The sequence below is a fragment of the Schistocerca americana genome, chromosome 3 (assembly GCF_021461395.2).
Source record: "Schistocerca americana isolate TAMUIC-IGC-003095 chromosome 3, iqSchAmer2.1, whole genome shotgun sequence".
Taxonomy (NCBI): Eukaryota; Metazoa; Arthropoda; class Insecta; order Orthoptera; family Acrididae; genus Schistocerca; species Schistocerca americana.
In genome coordinates this window covers 943,886,902-943,906,717 of record NC_060121.1, presented here as the reverse complement: position 1 = coordinate 943,906,717, position 19,816 = coordinate 943,886,902, and the positions used below count along the sequence as shown (strand labels likewise).

At 40.1% G+C, this 19,816-nt stretch overlaps 1 protein-coding gene across 1 annotated transcript in view; it reads right to left on the bottom strand.

Annotated features, from left to right (window-relative positions):
- LOC124606815 (WD repeat-containing protein 19) overlaps nucleotides 1-19,816 on the bottom strand; it is a 303,209-nt gene that overhangs the window by 28,469 nt on the left and 254,924 nt on the right. Inside the window, exons 20-21 of the mRNA XM_047138882.1 lie at nucleotides 17,429-17,581; nucleotides 17,201-17,297 (exon numbers count right to left, since the gene is read on the bottom strand). Coding sequence (XP_046994838.1) covers nucleotides 17,201-17,297; nucleotides 17,429-17,581 — 250 coding nt within the window. The remainder of the gene's footprint in view (nucleotides 1-17,200; nucleotides 17,298-17,428; nucleotides 17,582-19,816) is intronic.

The window sequence follows — 19,816 nt, the reverse complement described above, 5'->3', positions numbered from 1 at the left end:
CAACACCATCTTTTCTGAACTACACTGGTGGGAAATCTCCCTGCAGTACATCCTACATTACTGCAACCCCCCCTCCACACTGGTTTCATCCTTCGCTTGACTCTGTCCTCCACTTACCTATGCCCTTCCCTGCTCCCACCCAAGCACAACACAGCCTTTTATTCCACCAATGCACCCATTACTCCTTTTCCCCTTCTCTACATCTCTCCATTTCCACTCCTCCTCCCGCTCTTCCTAACCTCCCAACTGCGTCTAGCAGTCTCTATCCTGTCCTCACAATATCTTTGCACACTCCCACAAGCAACTATACACCTTACCCCACCCAACCCTGCTATCGTCCCCTCCCTCTCCCTTCCATCCCTCCTCATTACCTCCACCACTGGTTTGCTGCTCCCATCAGACACAGTTGTGACTCAGTCTGGGTACAGCAGTTAGAGACAGTGGTCGTGTGTGTGTGTGTGTGTGTGTGTGTGTGTTTTCTGCTTCAGCTTAAATGTGTAGCAGTCTTTTTGTTGTGCCTGTCTGCGACTCAAAATCTCCTTTATATGGTGATTAGCAACCTATCCTTACTGTTGTCAGTTAATTATTTCTTATGTAACAGAAAGATGATCTTAAGACCGAATGAAATTGTTGTTAAAATAAAGAAAAGGTTCAGCTTTGTAATTGTAAAAGAAAGTTTTTTAATATTCGTCATAAATTGTTGATTTAAGGGCTATCTAGAAAGTAGCAGCAGATGTTTTGATATATAAAATTAACAATGTGGAAAAACAGATTTTATTATATACACTTTAATGGTACTCTCTTAAGGTATTTCTCCACGCAATCTCTATTCAAACTGAGGTATTTATCATACTGTGGTCCGATATTTATGAGTACCGCCTCTGTAGAAATCTGGCACTTGCAGTTGGAACCACTGGTATTGGTATATAATGGCATCAGTATCAAAGCGTTGTGTAGTGAGCCATCTCTTCATTGCTGGAAAGAGGTTGTAGTCACTTCGTACCAAATCTGGGCTATATCATGGATGATCAAACACGTCCCATCCAAAACCTCGCAGGAGCTCTCAGGTACAATTGTCTGTGTGTGGACTCACATTGTAATGAAAAACAAAACTTTTGCAATAAGTGTATCCCAAACCTATTACTCCTTTTTTCTGTACACATTACAAAGACTGTGATCAATTTCAACTGGTTTACATTTTTTTGTCAACACAAACCTAATCACAGAACGCACTTCACCGGTGGTGGGATTTTCTATTGCACCACCAAGGTAACAGCTGTGGACCCACCCACCGCAATGATAGATCAAAACGTCTGTTACTTTGTGGCAGGCGCAGCTCATGGTCTCCATATTGGGGAAGGCAGCTATATTTATCAATCAGAACTAACCTAGACCTCAGGCTACACTCCAGATCAGACTGTCACTACAACCAAGATTTGAAAAGAGAGATGGGAGCAATATTACACTCTAGCTATACATTTACATACTGTATCTTCTTTCCATTTCATTATCAACTACTAAATAACATCAAAAGCTAACTTCAAGATAAAGATATCACACTCTGGCCAAACATTTACTTACTGTATCTTCTTACCGTTTCATGGTCATCTACTAAATAACATCAAAATCCAACTTCAAGATAAAATCTATAGGTAGCTTTCTTATCCCACAATGTCACATTTCCTGACAGTTTGCCACAACAAATAGTACTAAAAGACGTGTTTTGGAGAGATCTTTAACGCAGTGTATGTTAGCTTCATTGTATGGTTATAAAATTTAGTATTTTTATTTCTAATCATTCAGGCATCTAATGTCTTGTGCACTCAAACTGCAGTGTTTATGAGTTTGCGTGATGAATCAGTGATGTTTCCATGACATCATGGATCTTGCACTGTGACTGGCTTACATGAAGACTGCCATGGAAATGTGCAATCTGTATTTGTTGTATTTACACTTGTGAAATTCAAAAATATGCATTTTAAGTCATATAGCACACACAACTATTCAGCTACATTATACATTGCTCTGTTAAAATTGCATGTATACACTTGCATGACTTTACATTGTTTTTGTTCTTGATTCATTTTTACATCGAATCTGGGCACACAACGTTACCTCACATTCATCCTAACTCATGTACAAAAATTTTACTTGATAAATTTCAGACTTAATTCATATTGTGTTGTTCCTGAACTCATGATATGCTGCTACTATTTGAAAGAAAGTAAAGCTCACTAAACTCATGCATTATACACTCACAAAAAAAACTTGCCAGTAACACACATTGCTCACAATCAGCAAGCAAAGAAACTAAAATAACGGGACATATTTCTCACAAGGGGTATATTTTGCATGCTTTTTCCAATAATCATTCATGAAACTCTCACTATGTGGTGATACTTATGTTACCATACTCTAGTGTGCTCTAACGAGACATTTGCAAACTCCAGTGGTGGACAGAATAGCCAATGGCAGACACAAAAAATCTGTCTAAAACACTATCAAAACAATAAATCTAAACTTCGATTAAAGACACATCAAATCACAGTAGAGATATACAGAGAGTGTGTTTTAACAGTGAAGATTCAACAACTCTATTCCTCTATTCATCCCCTTTTGATGTAAGCAATGGAACATGAAGATTGGGTGCAGGTTGGTAGGACACCAGAGCCCTTGAGATGCCTATAAGAGCTGTACTCCAAGAAAACCATGCCCCTAGACTTCTGCACCATAGAGCTTAGCAGCATTTCAAGGCACACCCTTATGACTAATTATGACCTGTTCGCAAAGCATCGCGTGACATCACATTTCAAGAGTTCCAAAAACATTGACCAGTGTTATTTAAATCCATGTGGGAGATATTTGAAGTGAATTCTGATAATTTAAATTCTGTAATACATTATTGAGAAATTTATTTTAGTATATATTTTGGTGTGGCTCTGAGGTTAATTATCAGACACAACTGTTTTCTGGACAGCCCTTGTATATTTACGAAAATACGGCTCTGCCACGAGCAGACACAAATTCCTCTTCTGTAACACACAAATGCAGGATGTCCGAGATGAACTGCCCTAATTTGTGAATATAATAAAAAATTCAAATAATTTTGTTAGGTGTTAGACAGTATATTAGCTGTGGAATCTTACTGTTTATTATGTAATATCAAGTTAATTTTTACCCATTTTTTAGTTTCAGGAGCTGAAAACTGACAAAACAAAGTTTTTCTAACAACTGAAAATTGCAGTGTATGCTGGAAAAGCACAAAACATACAGCTGTATGCTTAACTAGGTCCATTACTGCAGTTCAATAACATTTCTGTGCAGAATACTACAGAAGCCCTCTAAATGCCAAGAGAATCAAGGTGTGGAAAGCAGTGCATCTAGAGTCAGGACCTATTGCTAAGAGGCATTGTGGTGTAAAATGAAGAACATCAGATAAGCCTGTTTATCATATTTCAGATATGTTTGCAAGAAGTCATAAGAAATCCATTACTATGGTGTCACAAGAGCTTGGTGTTCCAAAATCAACTATCTACGATGTGCTACACAAGCCCCTAAGGTTTTATTCATATACAGTGCAATTGTTACATGAGGTGAAACCTGAAATAAACCCAAATGAGCAGTGTTTGCTGCAGGTATTCTTCAACGGGTTTAGAGCAACAACTGAGACTGTTACACCACAAGTGCAAAGTATACATGGAGAGAGACTGACTACTGACTAGACATCCTCCATGCCACTCAAGGGGCTCATGTAGAAAAACTTCAAAACTTTGTTAATCCATTGTTGCATAAAACTGCTTTACGTACTGAATACATGTTGTATTATGGGCATTTCAAATTAGGCCATTTTGTCTCGGTTACCACATACTGGGTGATCAGAAAGTCAGTATAAATTTGAAAACTTAATAAACCATGGATTAATGTAGATAGAGAGGTAAAAATTGACACAAATGCTTGGAATGACATGGGGTTTTATTAGAACAAAAAAGTATTGCTAGATGCATGAAAGATCTCTTGCGTGCGTTGTTTGGTGATGATCGTGTGCTCAGCCGCCACTTTCGTCATGCTTGGCCTCCCAGGTTCCCAGACCCCAGTCTGTGCGATTATTGGCTTTGGGGTTACCTGAAGTCGCAAGCGTATCGTGATCGACCGACATCTCTAGGGATGCTGAAAGACAACATCTGACGCCAATGCCTCACCACAACTCCGGACATGCTTTACAGTGCTTTTCACAACATTATTCCTCAACTACAGCTATTGTTGAGGAATGATGGTGGACATATTGAGCATTTTCTGTAAAGAACATCATCTTTGCTTTGTCTTACTTTGTTATGCTAATTATTGCTATTCTGAGCAGATGAAGTGACATCTGTCGGACATTTTTTGAACTTCTGTATTTTTTTGGTTCTAATAAAACCTCATGTCATTCCAAGCATGTGTGTCAATTTGTGCCTCTCTATCTACATTATTCCGTGATTTATTCAGTTTTCAAATTTATACTTACTTTTTGATCACCCGGTACATTTCAGTGAATTTTCTTAGTATTTCATACTGATGTTTACACGGCTGTCTCTCATTTGCAGTATAGCTGATATTTTGTTCCCATTACGATTTCTTTGTTGCTTCTACTTATTCATGCCTCTATGTAACCTGTATTTTCTTACACACACTGTGTCACTGTTTTGATGCTAAAGAAGAATTTGTGTTTGCTCAAGACAGAACCATCCGCAGCTTGTGGCCTTGTGGTAGCGTTCTCGCTTCCTGCGCACAGGGTCCCAGGTGTTGTGTCATCCTCATCATTATCATTCATCACCATTATGGTTGGAGGAAGGCAACGGCAAAGCACCTCCACTAGGACCTTGCCTAGTCAGCGGTGCGGGTCTCCTGCATCGTCCCTTACGGCTCCTCGGAGTATGGGACCTCATCGTCATCATCATCATCATCATCAAGACAGAACCATAAGTGAACTTGTTCTGTTCTACAACTGACCTGGTACACAGAGAAGACAAGGAGGAAATAAGTACCACCTCCCTTGTGCAATCGTAGCAACCTAAGAATCAGCAATTTTGATTTGTTCCAGACTTGGACCTACTCTCAACTTAGACCTGGCCTCAGGTGTAATAAATACATTAATATTTTGGATAAACTGAAACAACTCAGTAATTTTCAGATGCTAAATGCAACAGTGTACACTACTACAATACACACATCATTTCTAAATATGGAAAATAAAAACTAATGACATCTAATTTTACCAAAGGGAAAAGTAGGTTCATCACACTCAATTGCTATCACTGTCATACATAACTGATTCTCCCGAGTCGTCACTACTGCCAGACATGGAAGTACTGATATTAATTTCATTGAAAGTATTTTTGACAAAATAATTACAGTTCCCAAACTCCTCTTCAAATTGCTTTCCTTTACTGGGACTGCATCTCCAATTTGAAGCAGTGCTTACTGGAAATGAATTGATTGCAAGTCACTCTCAACCTTCTAGCTGCAAGTTCTTTGGGATGTACAGATGCGGATATAAACCAGACTGCAAAACTTACAAACGAAAATAACTTTCGCATGTTGTGTCACTGCCAAGTAACATACGCTCGATGAAATTTGGACCATACATAGTAAGATCTGCTATAGAATAGAACAGAAGGTACAGAAAGAAATACATAATGAACAGAAATGACACTTTTATTCAGTGACAATAATTATATAGAAGTCCCAGAAGTCCCTGCAATTTAAGATGGTCCCTTGGGCATTACAAACAGCAGGACACAGTTCTTAATAGGGCTTGTGATCATCATGGACAGGATACAGACTCCGTAACATGCACCCATGGTGGCCATAAGGTTGGTAAGGAGTTCTTGAGGTCTCCCTGAAACATCCCACACAGGCTTGATGGAGTTTAAATCAGGGGAATGGCCAGGCCAGCCCATTTAATGAATATCCTCTCATTCTAAGAGCTCCTCTTGATGCCTCCCCACAACATAACATCTGGACCTCCAAAACAATCATGTTCAACAACGTTCCAGGGTGCATTGTGTGTTCCCACCTCTCACCATATGAGGGTATATAATGCACTTAGGAATATTGTTGAACATGATAATTTATTGCAAGTTGGATTATTGTCAACCCAGGATCATCCAAGTAAAAGACTTCACTGCTGTATTATCTGATATATTTCATCTGTGGAATGAATGCCAGTGCATGATGCCCATTTTTTACGTTCTTCAGGTTGCAACCAATGGTTTTAACCTTTTTAATACAAATTAGACCCTATTTGCAACTAATTTTTTCTTGGTATAACCTTCTCAACTATATGTGTGTCTTATTGCTTGTGTGTCATAACAATATATGTCTGCAGTCTCTCTGTAAATCTCATTCTAATTGGAAGAGTAGGAAAAAACAGTATGTTACAGAGCAATATCATGAATTATACAGAACTGATCTTCAGTACAATAACATGAGTTATACTCTACAGATGTGTTTAAAAATGATGTACTTTGCCATTTCTCAGATAAGTAGAAGCCCAATATAATGAGGTGTTAGAGGTAACTTCAATATGTCAATAGTGAGCAGTGAAATGATAAATGATGCATGGGAAGTTTGGAATAGCACATAATGCAATGTTATACTGCGCTATTTATTCTACAGTATTTAAACTTAAAGGACATTACAAGTAAACCATTTAAGAAATTTATCAAATACAGCAATTTGATAAACTTCACTCAAACGATGAACCAACTATTGACATTACACTAGTACCAATTAAAATACTGTACTGTGGTACACAAGATACACAATTATGTACAACACTATCTGCAAGCTACTGTATGGTCATTTCTCTACTGCTTTTAAAAAAGTTAGTTAACTACTTTTGGCAGATCACTTCACATACTTTCTTTTTGTTTTATCTTCATCAGATGCAACAACTGAATGTGGTTTGGCTTACTTTGTCTCTCCATTCACTGAATCATTTTGTTTACATTATCCATTATTTCCATCTATGCATCTGTTTCCTTCATTCTTATCTTCAACTGCTTTATCACTATCACTTTGTGCAGCTTTCTCCATTCACTGAATCATTTTGTTCACATTATCCATTATTTCCATCTATGCATCCTTCTCCTTCATTCTTATCTTCAACTGCTTTATCACTATCACTTTGTGCAGCTTTGATAATGTCTTTGTCATGTAAATGATAATACAGAAATGCTACACGCACAGTGTAAAAAGTTTTTGACACTGTGTTATATCCAAAGTCACATTAAACTGGACATTAATACATCCGGCATTTACTGTAATTCCTATCAATTATGTAGTTATTTTGATTGAACATCAGAACAATGTGTTGAGCATATCCTTTCTTATTGGTAGTTCTTGGCACCTCACTATACTGAATTTCAATTGGCTAACTGAGAAAATAAGTTCCTGCATCTCTTTGTCAATGGCATCCCAGAAAGTTTCTACCCTCCCACCCTCTCCCTCCCTCCATCTCCAAGGAGGAGCTACATGTGTTGCAAGGATTTGCAGTCTTATAATGTTGTCCCTGTGTAATTATGCTCTACTTATTACTCAACATCAGCTGCATTTGCTTGGCTATGCAGGTTGACCACACTCGACCAGATGATTGTTTTCATGTAATGGATACAATTGTGATTTGATAAGCAAATTTCATAATAGAAGTTTGAACTAGAATCTTTTTTGTTAAAGAATCAGCCATTGTTCCATTTCCAATTGAAAAGGCACATCACAGATGCACCATCTACACAAAATGTGACAGAAAAATCAGCAAGAGGAAAGTAACAGAGGTGACACACTGCTAATGAAACAGAGCTACTTAGTTAAAATACCACAAAAACATGCTTCCATTATGAATAAATATAATTTGCAGCTGTGGAAACATAAACTGTCATGGTCATTGTAGTGATCCCTGCCATTCTGGAAGGGCGTCTCATGCACTTAAATATAGAACTCACATATGTCATTTAGTAAAGATGTGCATGATTGCAATTCGTTTGTAAACATCCGACCACATACTATTGGAGAGCATTACTCAACAGGTGCAGATTCTATCTGCTGGAGAGAATTTGTAATCTCAGTGGAGCAAGCAGGAATGAGGGAGCTCTGGTACTATGGAAGACATCTGACACCAAGGAGGATGAATATTATGTACATGAGCAATAGTTGTTTTATACTATTCACATATGTGTAATGAGATGTCTTTGATGCAGCTATGTTAGTTGGTTCTGGGAGTAGTAACTTCCCATGAAACATGTAACTGCTTATGAAAGTATGGGACAATATAAAGAGATAATTGGAACCAATCTACACTTTATGTAACTACAGAAGCAGTGTTTTGTTTTATAGCCACTTCACTTATAGCAATCTGCAAGGAAGGCAAAGTCGAAGAAGAACAGGGCACAGCATAGTTGGACAGAGAGATAAATCACATGAATTGCAGGTTGAATCTCTACAACAATCTAATAAGGGAGCATTAAGATGGTGGTGTCAGTGGTAGCTGCATGGAGTAATAGGTCTAGAACAGATGCTGCTCAAGCAGTAAAAACATCACCACACAAACTAAATACAGCAGTCATTAGCCATTTTAAAACACTCCACGTGGCGACTGTATGGTTATAAGTGGAAAGTGGCACTTTTTTAAAAAAAAAGCACTGTAAGGAAGAAATTTTGAGATACCAGAATGAGATTTTCACTCTGCAGCGGAGTGTGCGCTGATATGAAACTTCCTGGCAGATTAAAACTGTGTGCCCGACCGAGACTCGAACTCGGGACCTTGCCTTTCGCGGGCAAGTGCTCTACCATCTGAGCTACTGAAGCGCAACTCACACCCGGTACTCACAGCTTTACTTCTGCCAGTATCAGCAAAGAGAAGACGCATTGCCAAGGACAACAGGGATTACAACGATGTGCCTGGGCTAAGTGCATCCGTCTAAACTGATAAAACACACAGCCATAGAGACCTGCCAAGAGTCAGCACGCAACCAGCAATGCCTGGCCAGCATGTATCTGTAGACGACTGAGCCATCGCCAGAGTGCAGTCTACACCGGTGTAACACCAGTACGCAGTCTACACCACTGCGACACTAGCACACAGTCTACACCACCGTGACGTGAGCATTCTGTCTAAACCATTGTATCATCATGACGCAATTGTCGACAACCAAACCATCACCAGCAAACAGTACGACTACGGTGAGCTACACCAGTATTTCATTTCAAAATTGTTTTTCTGACTGTAGTGCAGTGAATCAGTAATATATGTGAGTGTGTTTATGCTGGTGATAAGGAGGAAAATGTCAACAGAGGTTAGTAAGGAAATGTTATTACAAAAACTGGAAGACGTACAGAGACGGCCAAATGAAAAGCTTTCTTAGTAATAGAACAATCTAATGAAAAATTTTTCGTGATAGATAATAGATTCGTAAAAGTAGTGGACAGTCATGGTAAATGTCAAGAGACTATTAATAAGTTTGCGGAACTATGTCAAGGCTTAGGAAATCAGATTAAAGACACTCATGAGCAAGTAATGGAAAAACAAAACAGACTGCAACAATAATTAGAAACTCAGATTAAAGACACTCATGAAGCATTAGAGGTACATTCAGGACATCAGGTAGATCAAAGACTCAATGTGTTAAGAGAAGGAACACACACTGAAGTCCTGAAAGAATGTGACTTAGTTCGGGAAGAGATACAACAACATATTAAAGATCTGCATATGGATGTAGACAGTTTATATATCTTTGCAGAAACAGAATGTAAGTTGTTAAAAGATTAGATGATAGATGCACAAACATGCAGAGCAGCAACAAAGGGGATTCCATATACTCGCACATGGCACATTCAGGTTTCAATGAAAAATTACAAACACTGTTAGATCAGAAATTTCAGGAGACTTCATGCACTTTAGAAAATGGGCAGCTTTCCAGTGAGGAAGTCACAAACAGCACCAATGAGTTTAAAAGACTATGGGACAAATTGTCAAAAACTTGAAGGGAATTAACAGAAAGTCAAGTTAAAGGTAAATCTTTTGATGCAACAAAACTATTAGAGGTATTACAAGTGGGAAGTGGAATAAACTTCTATTAGCGGTGTTAAATCTTGACCTCAGCATTTCACAGCACACAAGACGGAGACATACTCTTGCCAGGACACTAAGTGTTAGCACGGTGGCAAGCAAGGTCACATCCAAGCTGTCAGTTTGCAAAAACACAAGTCCAACATGCATTTTGCACATTCTCAAAAATTTCAGTCAACTGATGTAAATGCACTTTTTCCAAGCCGTGTTGTGACTCTAGTATTAAACCGTGCAAACCAAGTGCAACAGTGAAGAAATCACACACATCTTCTGTTCAGAGTCAGGTAAATGAATTGTTCATTGCTCTGCTGATTGCCAATTGCAAAGTATGCATGCAGTTGGACATTGGTGTGTCAGTGATTTTGTTCAACAGAAGAACTTACGAACTGTTGGACAAGCCTGAGTTACAGAAGTCACATGCACCTCTTTCTGGTTACAGTGGACATGACATTCCTGTGCTAGGTATTTGCAGCTTGCCTACCACATTTCATACTGTTACAAAAACAATGTCATTTACAGTGTTGTGCTCACATGACAGGGAAAATATTTTTGACACAGATTCACTTTATTTGTTTGGTTTGCAAATTCAGGACAATGTTCTCTCTGTGAACTCTTCCATGTCTAAGAACAGTGTAGCTCAACTTTGCGATCAATTAAGTGATCTTTATAAAGACTGCCTAGGCAAAGCCATAATTTTGAGGGTATGGAAGACAACGTGTAACTTTAGTTTCACTGAACATGGCCAGTCCCTCACACTACCTGAGATTAGGTGGCACAAGAACTCTTATCTTGGCAGGAAAATGGTGTGATTTTCCTTGTGGCAGCCACAGCTTCAGTTGCTGAATTCTTCGCAGCTGTCAGCTCATCTTCCATAGAGTTCTCAATGAGAATAGGGTGTTAGCCAAAAAATGTTGGGATGCTCCTTTTATGTCTTACAGGGTCCTACCAAGCTGCAGAATCAGCTTTGCTTGTGTGAGCTGTGTGATCTTGCCATGGGTTTTTCCTTTACATATTCATTGTCAAGGAGGACCCTGCAGCCTCAGCCACCTTCACATCCTGTAGTCTCATGCCACTGGTGCCAGACAGGGAGCCAATGGCCGCTGACACACTGTCACTGCTGTTGCAGTTACCACAGTCCCAGTTGCAAGAGGTTCCCCCCTTCACCCTACCACCTTCCAGTGAGCCTCCATGGATCCTCCAGGCACTGTTGCACCTTCACCATTGTGAGAAGATTTGCTTTCCCTGGGTATGGGTGTGCACCCTATGGCTAGGTTTCTGGCCAATGTTTCTGGGCATTACCAAGATGGATGATGGGAGAGCTTGTCATCACCTGCAGTTTCAGCTCCTGCCTCCTCAGTGGCACCAGGCTTGACTCCCCCCCTTCCCCCACTCCAGTCATGCCAATATACAATGACAGCGTCGAGGTGTTTGTTTTTTTCTTTTTTTACCCTTCTTCTTCTTCTCCTCCCATCACACAGTACTGATACCACACCTGGGGTAGACTGCATCCCGATGTCGGCAGAAAATCACATTACAGCCTTGCCAACCCATAGCTGGCTCAATGTCACACCACCTGCTGAAAATGCACGAAGCCCCACCACCAAGCTGGCAAAAGAGGAGACTGCAACAAGGCCAGCCCACTCAACTATGAGCAGAACCAGCTTGAGCTTTACCAGTTTATAGCAGTATTTCTGTGATTGTAAATGTGTAAGACAGCTAGGCTCTGATTAACAGACTCTCTCTTGGACTTGTTCTTCAAGTTAAGTTCTTGTGCCACCGACATTACGAGTGCTGCTAATCATTTCTGCTATGTCAGAGCAGCCACCTATTCCTCAGCACCCATCTCTGGTGAATCCAACATGCTGTTAGTCAGCAGTTGATCACTGGTATGAATATTAAACAACAGAGGAGCTAGAACATTGTTCTATGATAACCCGTTCTGCACGATAAGCCACAGTCATGACATAATGGTTGATGTTCAGATTGTGTGCTATGCAAATCAGAGGGTGATCATAATGTCTACCCAATGCAACCCCCTACTGACATAACATGTACTGGGCCCATATGATGATGACAAAAACAATCTGGCAATGTTTGTTCTCCCACAGAGTAACCTTTCCTTATACACAAAATTACTTTGTGCCAGAGGACTGAATGTAAATCATCTGCAAATTCAAGCACATCGTACATTTCATGCCAATCTGATGTTTCCTGCCGGCCGCGGTGGTCTAGCGGCTCAGGCGCTCAGTCCGGAACCGCGCGACTGCTACGGTCGCAGGTTCGAATCCTGCCTCGGGCATGGATGTGTGTGATGTCCTTAGGTTAGTTAGGTTTGAGTAGTTCTAAGTTCTAGGGGACTGATGACCACAGATGTTAAGTCCCATAGTGCTCAGAGCCATTTTGATGTTTGCTGACTGTAATGACCAGCAGTGTATTTTCCTTGTGAAAACTTCAATTACTTGACAAAATGTTATAAATAGGAATAATTTTTATAGTGCGGTAGGTAAGAATTGTAGAGGGTGAGCAAGTGATGAATACAGTAAGCAGATTCAGAAAGATGTGGGCTGCAGCAGTTATTCAGAAATGAATATGCCTGCGCAGGGTAGAATAACATGGAGTGCTGAGTGTCGCAAAAGCTTTACTTGTTCTGGTCTTTTTAATGTCATTTCTAATTGTTTTATTACAAAAGTTACTTTCAAATAATGACAAGAATTTATCCTGAAATACATTACAGTCAATATTGATATCTGGTTCCTTACAAATTTCAGGCCCACCTGCGACATTGAACTATTTCAATTATAGGGGGCTATTACAAATGATTTACTCTTCTTCAAAGCCCTATATTTTTCTAAGCATTTCATGTTGAAATATGATTGATGCATGGCTTTAACCATAAACCATCAAGTTTGCATTTTGCACTCTACAAATGTTCTAGAAGTGCCCCTCTGGTCACATGACATACGTCCAAGTGGTAGTCAGGTTCATTCCATATCTTATGTAGCAACCTCCTATCAATGGTCATCACAATATCATTGATGCATTCTCTGAGCTGTTCCAATATTATTGGCAGTGAGAATACACAGACACAGTCTTTAATATACCCCCAAAGGAAAAATTCAGAAGGCATTAGGTCAAATGACCTGCGGGGTCCCCAATCCAGCGATGCAGAAGTTTATCATTTAGGTAGTAATGAACACCAACATTTCAATGAGGGTGTACCTCTTCTTGCAGGAAAATGAAATTCTCAGAATCAGCAGTCAGTTTTGGAAACAAACCATAACTGCAACACTTCACAGTAAGAGGTACCTATCACAGTCTTCTCACAGAAGAAAAAGAATCCACAGAGCGTCACCTGTGAAAACGCACAGAAAATATTAACCTTATGTGAATATCATCCATTTACCACAATTTCATGAGGATTTTCAGTGCCCCATACTCTCACATTGTGGTAATTAATCTTTCGAGATAAATGGAAGGTCACACATATTCCATCACACAAAAATTCTTTTCTTGCTTTGTCGCGATTTTGTAAAGGCACTGGACTCTTCATGCCAGTTGACGGGAACAGTACAAACTCAGCAAGTTTATGGTTCTATTAAAGCATCAATCATATTGGTAGATGTAACACATTGGCAAATATATAACTCTGAAAATGAATGTATCATGTATAGTAGCCCTGTATTTTTGTTATTATCCTTGTTGTTGTTGTTGTGGTCTTCAGTCCTGAGACTGGTTTGATGCAGCTCTCCATGCTACTCTATCCTGTGCAAGCTTTTTCATCTCCCAGTACCTACTGCAACCTACATCCTTCTGAATCTGCTTAGTGTATTCATCTCTTGGTCTCCCTCTACGATTTTTACCCTCCACGCTGCCCTCCAATACTAAATTGGTGATCCCTTGATGCCTCAGAACATGTCCTACCAACCGATCCCTTCTTCTGGTCAAGTTGCGCCACAAACTTCTCTTCTCCCCAATCCTATTCAATACTTCCTCATTAGTTATGTGATCTACCCATCTAATCTTCAGCATTCTTCTGTAGCACCACATTTCGAAAGCTTCTATTCTCTTCTTGTCCAAACTATTTATCGTCCATGTTTCACTTCCATACATGGCTACACTCCATACAAATACTTTCAGAAATGACTTCCTGACACTTAAATCTATACTCGAAGTTAACAAATTTCTCTTCTTCAGAAACACTTTCCTTGCCATTGCCAGTCTACATTTTATATCCTCTCTACTTCGACCATCATCAGTTATTTTGCTCCCCAAATAGCAAAACTCCTTTACTATTTTAAGTGTCTCATTTCCTAATCTAATACCCTCAACATCACCCAACTTAATTTGACAACATTCCATTATCCTCGTTTTGCTTTTGTTGATGTTCATCTTATATCCTCCCTTCAAGACACTGTCCATTCCGTTCAACTGCTCTTCCAAGTCCTTTGCTGTCTCTGACAGACTTACAATGTCATCGGCGAACCTCAAAGTTTTTATTTCTTCTCCATGGATTTTAATACCTACTCCGAATTTTTCTTTTGTTTCCTTTACTGCTTGCTCAATATACAGATTGAATAACACCGGGGAGAGGCTACAACCCTGTCTTACTCCCTTCCCAACCACTGCTTCCCTTTCATGTCCCTCGACTCTCATAACTGCCATCTGGTTTCTGTACAAATTGTAAATAGCCTTTCACTCCCTGTATTTTACCCCTGCCACCTTTAGAATTTGAAAGAGAGTATTCCAATCAACATTGTCAAAAGCTTTCTCTAAGTCTACAAATGCTAGAAACGTAGGTTTGCCTTTCCTTAATCTTTCTTCTAAGATAAGTCGTAAGGTCAGTATTGCCTCACGTGTTCCAGTGTTTCTACGGAATCCAAACTGATCTTCCCCGAGGTTGGCTTCTACTAGTTTTTCCATTCGTCTGTAAAGAATTCGTGTTAGTATTTTGCAGCTGTGACTTATTAAGCTGATAGTTCGGTAATTTTCACATCTGTCAACACCTGCTTTCTTTGGGATTGGAATTATTATATTCTTCTTGAAGTCTGAGGGTATTTCGCCTGTCTCATACATCTTCCTCACCAGATGGTAGAGTTTTGTCAGGACTGGCTCTCCCACGGCCGTCAGTAGTTCCAATGGAATATTGTCTACTCCGGGGGCTTTGTTTCGACTCAGGTCTTTCAGTGCTCTGTCAAACTCTTCACGCAGTATCATATCTCCCATTTCATCTTCATCTACATCTTCTTCCATTTCCATAATATTGTCCTCAAGTACATCGCCCTTGTATAGACCCTCTATATACTCCTTCCACCTTTCTGCTTTCCCTTCTTTGCTTAGAACTGGGTTTCCATCTGAGCCCTTGATATTCATACAAGTCGTTCTCTTATCTCCAAAGGTATCTTTAATTTTCCTGTAGGCAGTATCTATCTTACCCCTAGTGAGATAGGCCTCTACATCCTTACATTTGTCCTCTAGCCATCCCTGCTTAGCCATTTTGCACTTCCTGTCGATCTCATTTTTGAGATGTTTGTATTCCTTTTTGCCTGTTTCACTTACTGCATTTTTATATTTTCTCCTTTCATCAATTAAATTCAATATTTCTTCTGTTACCCAAGGATTTCTATTAGCCCTCGTCTTTTTACCTACTTGATCCTCTGCTGCCTTCACTACTTCATCCCTCAGAGCTACCCATTCTTCTTCTACTGTATTTCTTTCCCCCATTCCTGTAAATTGTTTCCTTATGCTCTCCCTGAAACTCTCTACAACCTCTGGTTCTTTCAGTTTATCCAGGTCCCATCTCCTTAAATTCCCACCTTTTTGCAGTTTCTTCAGTTTCAATCTGCAGTTCATAACCAATAGATTGTGGTCAGAATCCACATCTGCCCCTGGAAATGTCTTAAAATTTAAAACCTGGTTCCTAAATCTCTGTCTTACCATTATATAATCTATCTGATACCTATTAGTATCTCCAGGATTCTTCCAGGTATACAACCTTCTTTTATGATTCTTGAACCAAGTGTTGGCTATGATTAAGTTATGCTCTGTGCAAAATTCTACAAGGCGGCTTCCTCTTTCATTTCTTCCCCCCAACCCATATTCACCTACTATGTTTCCTTCTCTCCCTTTTCCTACTGACGAATTCCAGTCACCCATGACTATTAAATTTTCATCTCCCTTCACTACCTGAATAATTTCTTTTATCTCGTCATACATTTCATCAATTTCTTCATCATCTGCAGAGCTAGTTGGCATAGAAACTTGTACTACTGTAGTAGGCATGGGCTTTGTGTCTATCTTGGCCACAATAATGCGTTCACTATGCTGTTTGTAGTAGCTAACCCGCACTCCTATTTTTTTATTCATTATTAAACCTACTCCTGCATTACCCCTATTTGATTTTGTATTTATAACCCTGTAATCACCTGACCAAAAGTCTTGTTCCTCCTGCCACCGAACTTCACTAATTCCCACTATATCTAACTTTAACCTATCCATTTCCCTTTTTAAAATTTCTACCTTCCCTTCCCGATTAAGGGATCTGACATTCCATGCTCCGATCCGTAGAATGCCAGTTTTCTTTCTCCTGATAACGACATCCTCTTGAGTAGTCCCCGCCCGGAGATCCGAATGGGGGACTATTTTACCTCCGGAATATTTTACCCAAGAGGACGCCATCATCATGTAATCATACAGTAAAGCTGCATGCCCTTGGGAAAAATTACGGCTGTAGTTTCCCCTTGCTTTCAGCCGTTCGCAGTACCGGCACGGCAATGCCGTTTTGGTTATTGTTACAAGGCCAGATCAGTCAATCATCCAGACTGTTGCCCTTGCAACTACTGAAAAGGCTGCTGCCCCTCTTCAGGAACCACACGTTTGTCTGGCCTCTCAACAGATACCCCTCCGTTGTGGTTGTACCTACGGTATGGCTATCTGTATCGCTGAGGCACGCAAGCCTCCCCACCAACGGCAAGGTCCATGGTTCATGGGGGGGTTATTATCCTTAACAAAGTTAAATAATTTCAGGTGCTTTTGTCGTGAAATGGATAGTCAATCAAATGCATGACTATTTCAGTATAGAGCAGTAAAGCTACATACCATTTACTTGTTCTTGATTGGCTATAATTAGCGCAGTTTTGGCTGCTTCTCTGTACTGCTTCCTTGCCATATAAAGACGAAACAAATATTTTGGATCCTGGAAACAAGAAATAAACATGGGAGTACATGACTTTGAATCCAACATAAGTGTTATTTGACCAGCAGATCAAAAATGGTCTGGTTATTTGCTATATGTAATGATTCTATGATGAAAATCTGCAAAATTACCTTTGGAACGCCATCCGCATCCCCCAAGAGAAATTCTATGAGCTGATTGGCAATGTGTTCATCATTTGCGACACCCACAACATCAATTGCATAAGATATGGCTTCAGGATCTTCAGAATTGGTTTTAAGTACTTTCATTAAGTGTTTCAATGCCTGCAAATAATAAGACACACTTCATGCTTTAACAATGACAAAAGAAGATATCAACAATGTCTCTCATCAGTAAAAAGAAAAGAGCTATGTACAAAGATGCCTGACATGTACAGACATGTAGTTTTCTCTTGTCTCTGAACCTGTGGGCAACTTTAAATGAACTTGACTTTATGCACTTCCTGTTTGCAATAATAGTTTATAGTGCTAAGTAAAAAAGAATACAAACTTCATTTTATCAATGACATACCTGCAACAATTTGATTTAAAACAGTCTCTCATCTTATGCCCTATACAACTGAGTATTGACACACACACACACACACACACACACACACACACACACATTTGTGTAGTTACATTGCGCCACCTGAACATCAATGCCAGGACTGCAGTTTGGCAGGTAGACAGATCTGAAGAGTTGCGATGAGTGGAGCGGGTAGAGGGAGAAGGAGGTGGGAAGTGGGAGGAGGGGTTGGGTAGGGGTAGGTGACAGTTCGGAGGGTGGCTGCCAAAGTTCGGGATAGTAAAGTGACACACAGGCACCAGGACTGGTGAATATGTGTGGCACGTGGTGACAATGACATGGAGGTCTGTATTGAGAGGGCCTGACAGGATAAAGGAAGGGAAGACTGTTAGGCAGAGCGTGTGGGTGCAATGAGTTTATAGAGACTGATATGAGGAGGGTTCTCAGAGCAAAGGATAACTTCCATCTGTATAGTTCAGAAAAACTGGTGCAAGGGGGCAGAGGGTTAGGATCTAGATGGTATGGGCTGTGAAGCTGCCACTGAACTCGAGTAGAATCACCAACCAGTTGTCCACCAGAATAAATGATCACTGCCAAACTGTGGCCAAGAGTAGACTTGACCAACCAGCGGCAGAATATGCTGCTGAGGACAAAATGCTCAATTTCAATAATTGCTTCACAACCCATGGAATCATTCCCCCTGCACCAGCTTCACTTAACTAAGCAGATGGGAGTTACTCTTGCAACACTTCACTGTGTGTATGTGTGTGTGTGTGTGTGTGTGTGTGTGTGTGTGTATGTACTTCAGCTCCTTAAAAGATTCATCTGAAAGCTAGCAACTACTATTCAGTGAGTAGTCTCCTTTACTCCTAAATTATTTACAATCTGCCAGAACTTTCCTTACAATATTAACATTTAAGCCTATGAATGCAACTGAGAAGTTAACACCCCACACAAACTGGGTTGAAAATGTAGAGGAGATTTACAGTACATCCTATTATATGAGAACAGTAGTCAACTCAAGCATGATGTTAATGATGGGGACAAAGATCAATGCACATGAGGTACAACAACAAAAGGAGTGTCAGGAGGCTTTGTTTGGCAGTAGTCACAGAAGGGGATATTACACCTTGTACTAACACTGTCAGCTAGAAACTGTTATTTAACAATACAAATGCACAACTCTACTACATGCAATACATTACGTATGTCTAGGGAAGACTTCTTGTTTGAGTAAAACAATAAAACAGACTTGTGCTGAAGACCAACAATAAACAATTATAACAACTAGAGAATGTTCACATCTAGGTCTCTTACAGAGATATGAGCCAAGCAGGGGTTGCATAGTGATCAACGACGATATTATGTAAGTTTGGTGGGCAGCAGAAAACCACAGTGGGAGGGGTGGGGAAGTCAAACTCTGGAAGAGAACGTGATTCAGTTGCTCCAGTCTTGATGGTACTGAGTCACGAGTGGAATGCTCCTCTGTGGCCTGATGTTGGGACTTTGGAAGGTGCTGTATGACTAAAGAGTTAAGGCATGGGACATCTGGTTTTTTTTTTTTTTTTTTTTTTTTTTTTTTTTTTTTTTTTTTTAACGCTGGGTGCGTAATTACGGTCGGCGAAGCTAGTTAGACTCCCTCATAAAATATCAATAGCCTCACTGAGCCCTTTATAGACTATAATTACCCTCCCAACATTGTACAAAAACAGATCTCCCATGCTTTATCCTTTCATTCACCAAGTACCTTCCAAAGTCCCACCATTCGGCCACAGAGGAGCATTCCCCTCAAGTCTCAGTACCACCCAGGATTGGAGCAACTCGCATCACATTCTCCACCAGGGTTTTGACCACCTTGTGTTGTGCCCTGAAATGAGGAATGTTCTACCCAGTATCCTTCCCAACCCTCCCACAGTGGTATTCTGCTGCCAACCAAATTTACACAGTATCCTGTCCATCCCTATTCAATGACTGCTCCGAATTCCTTGCCC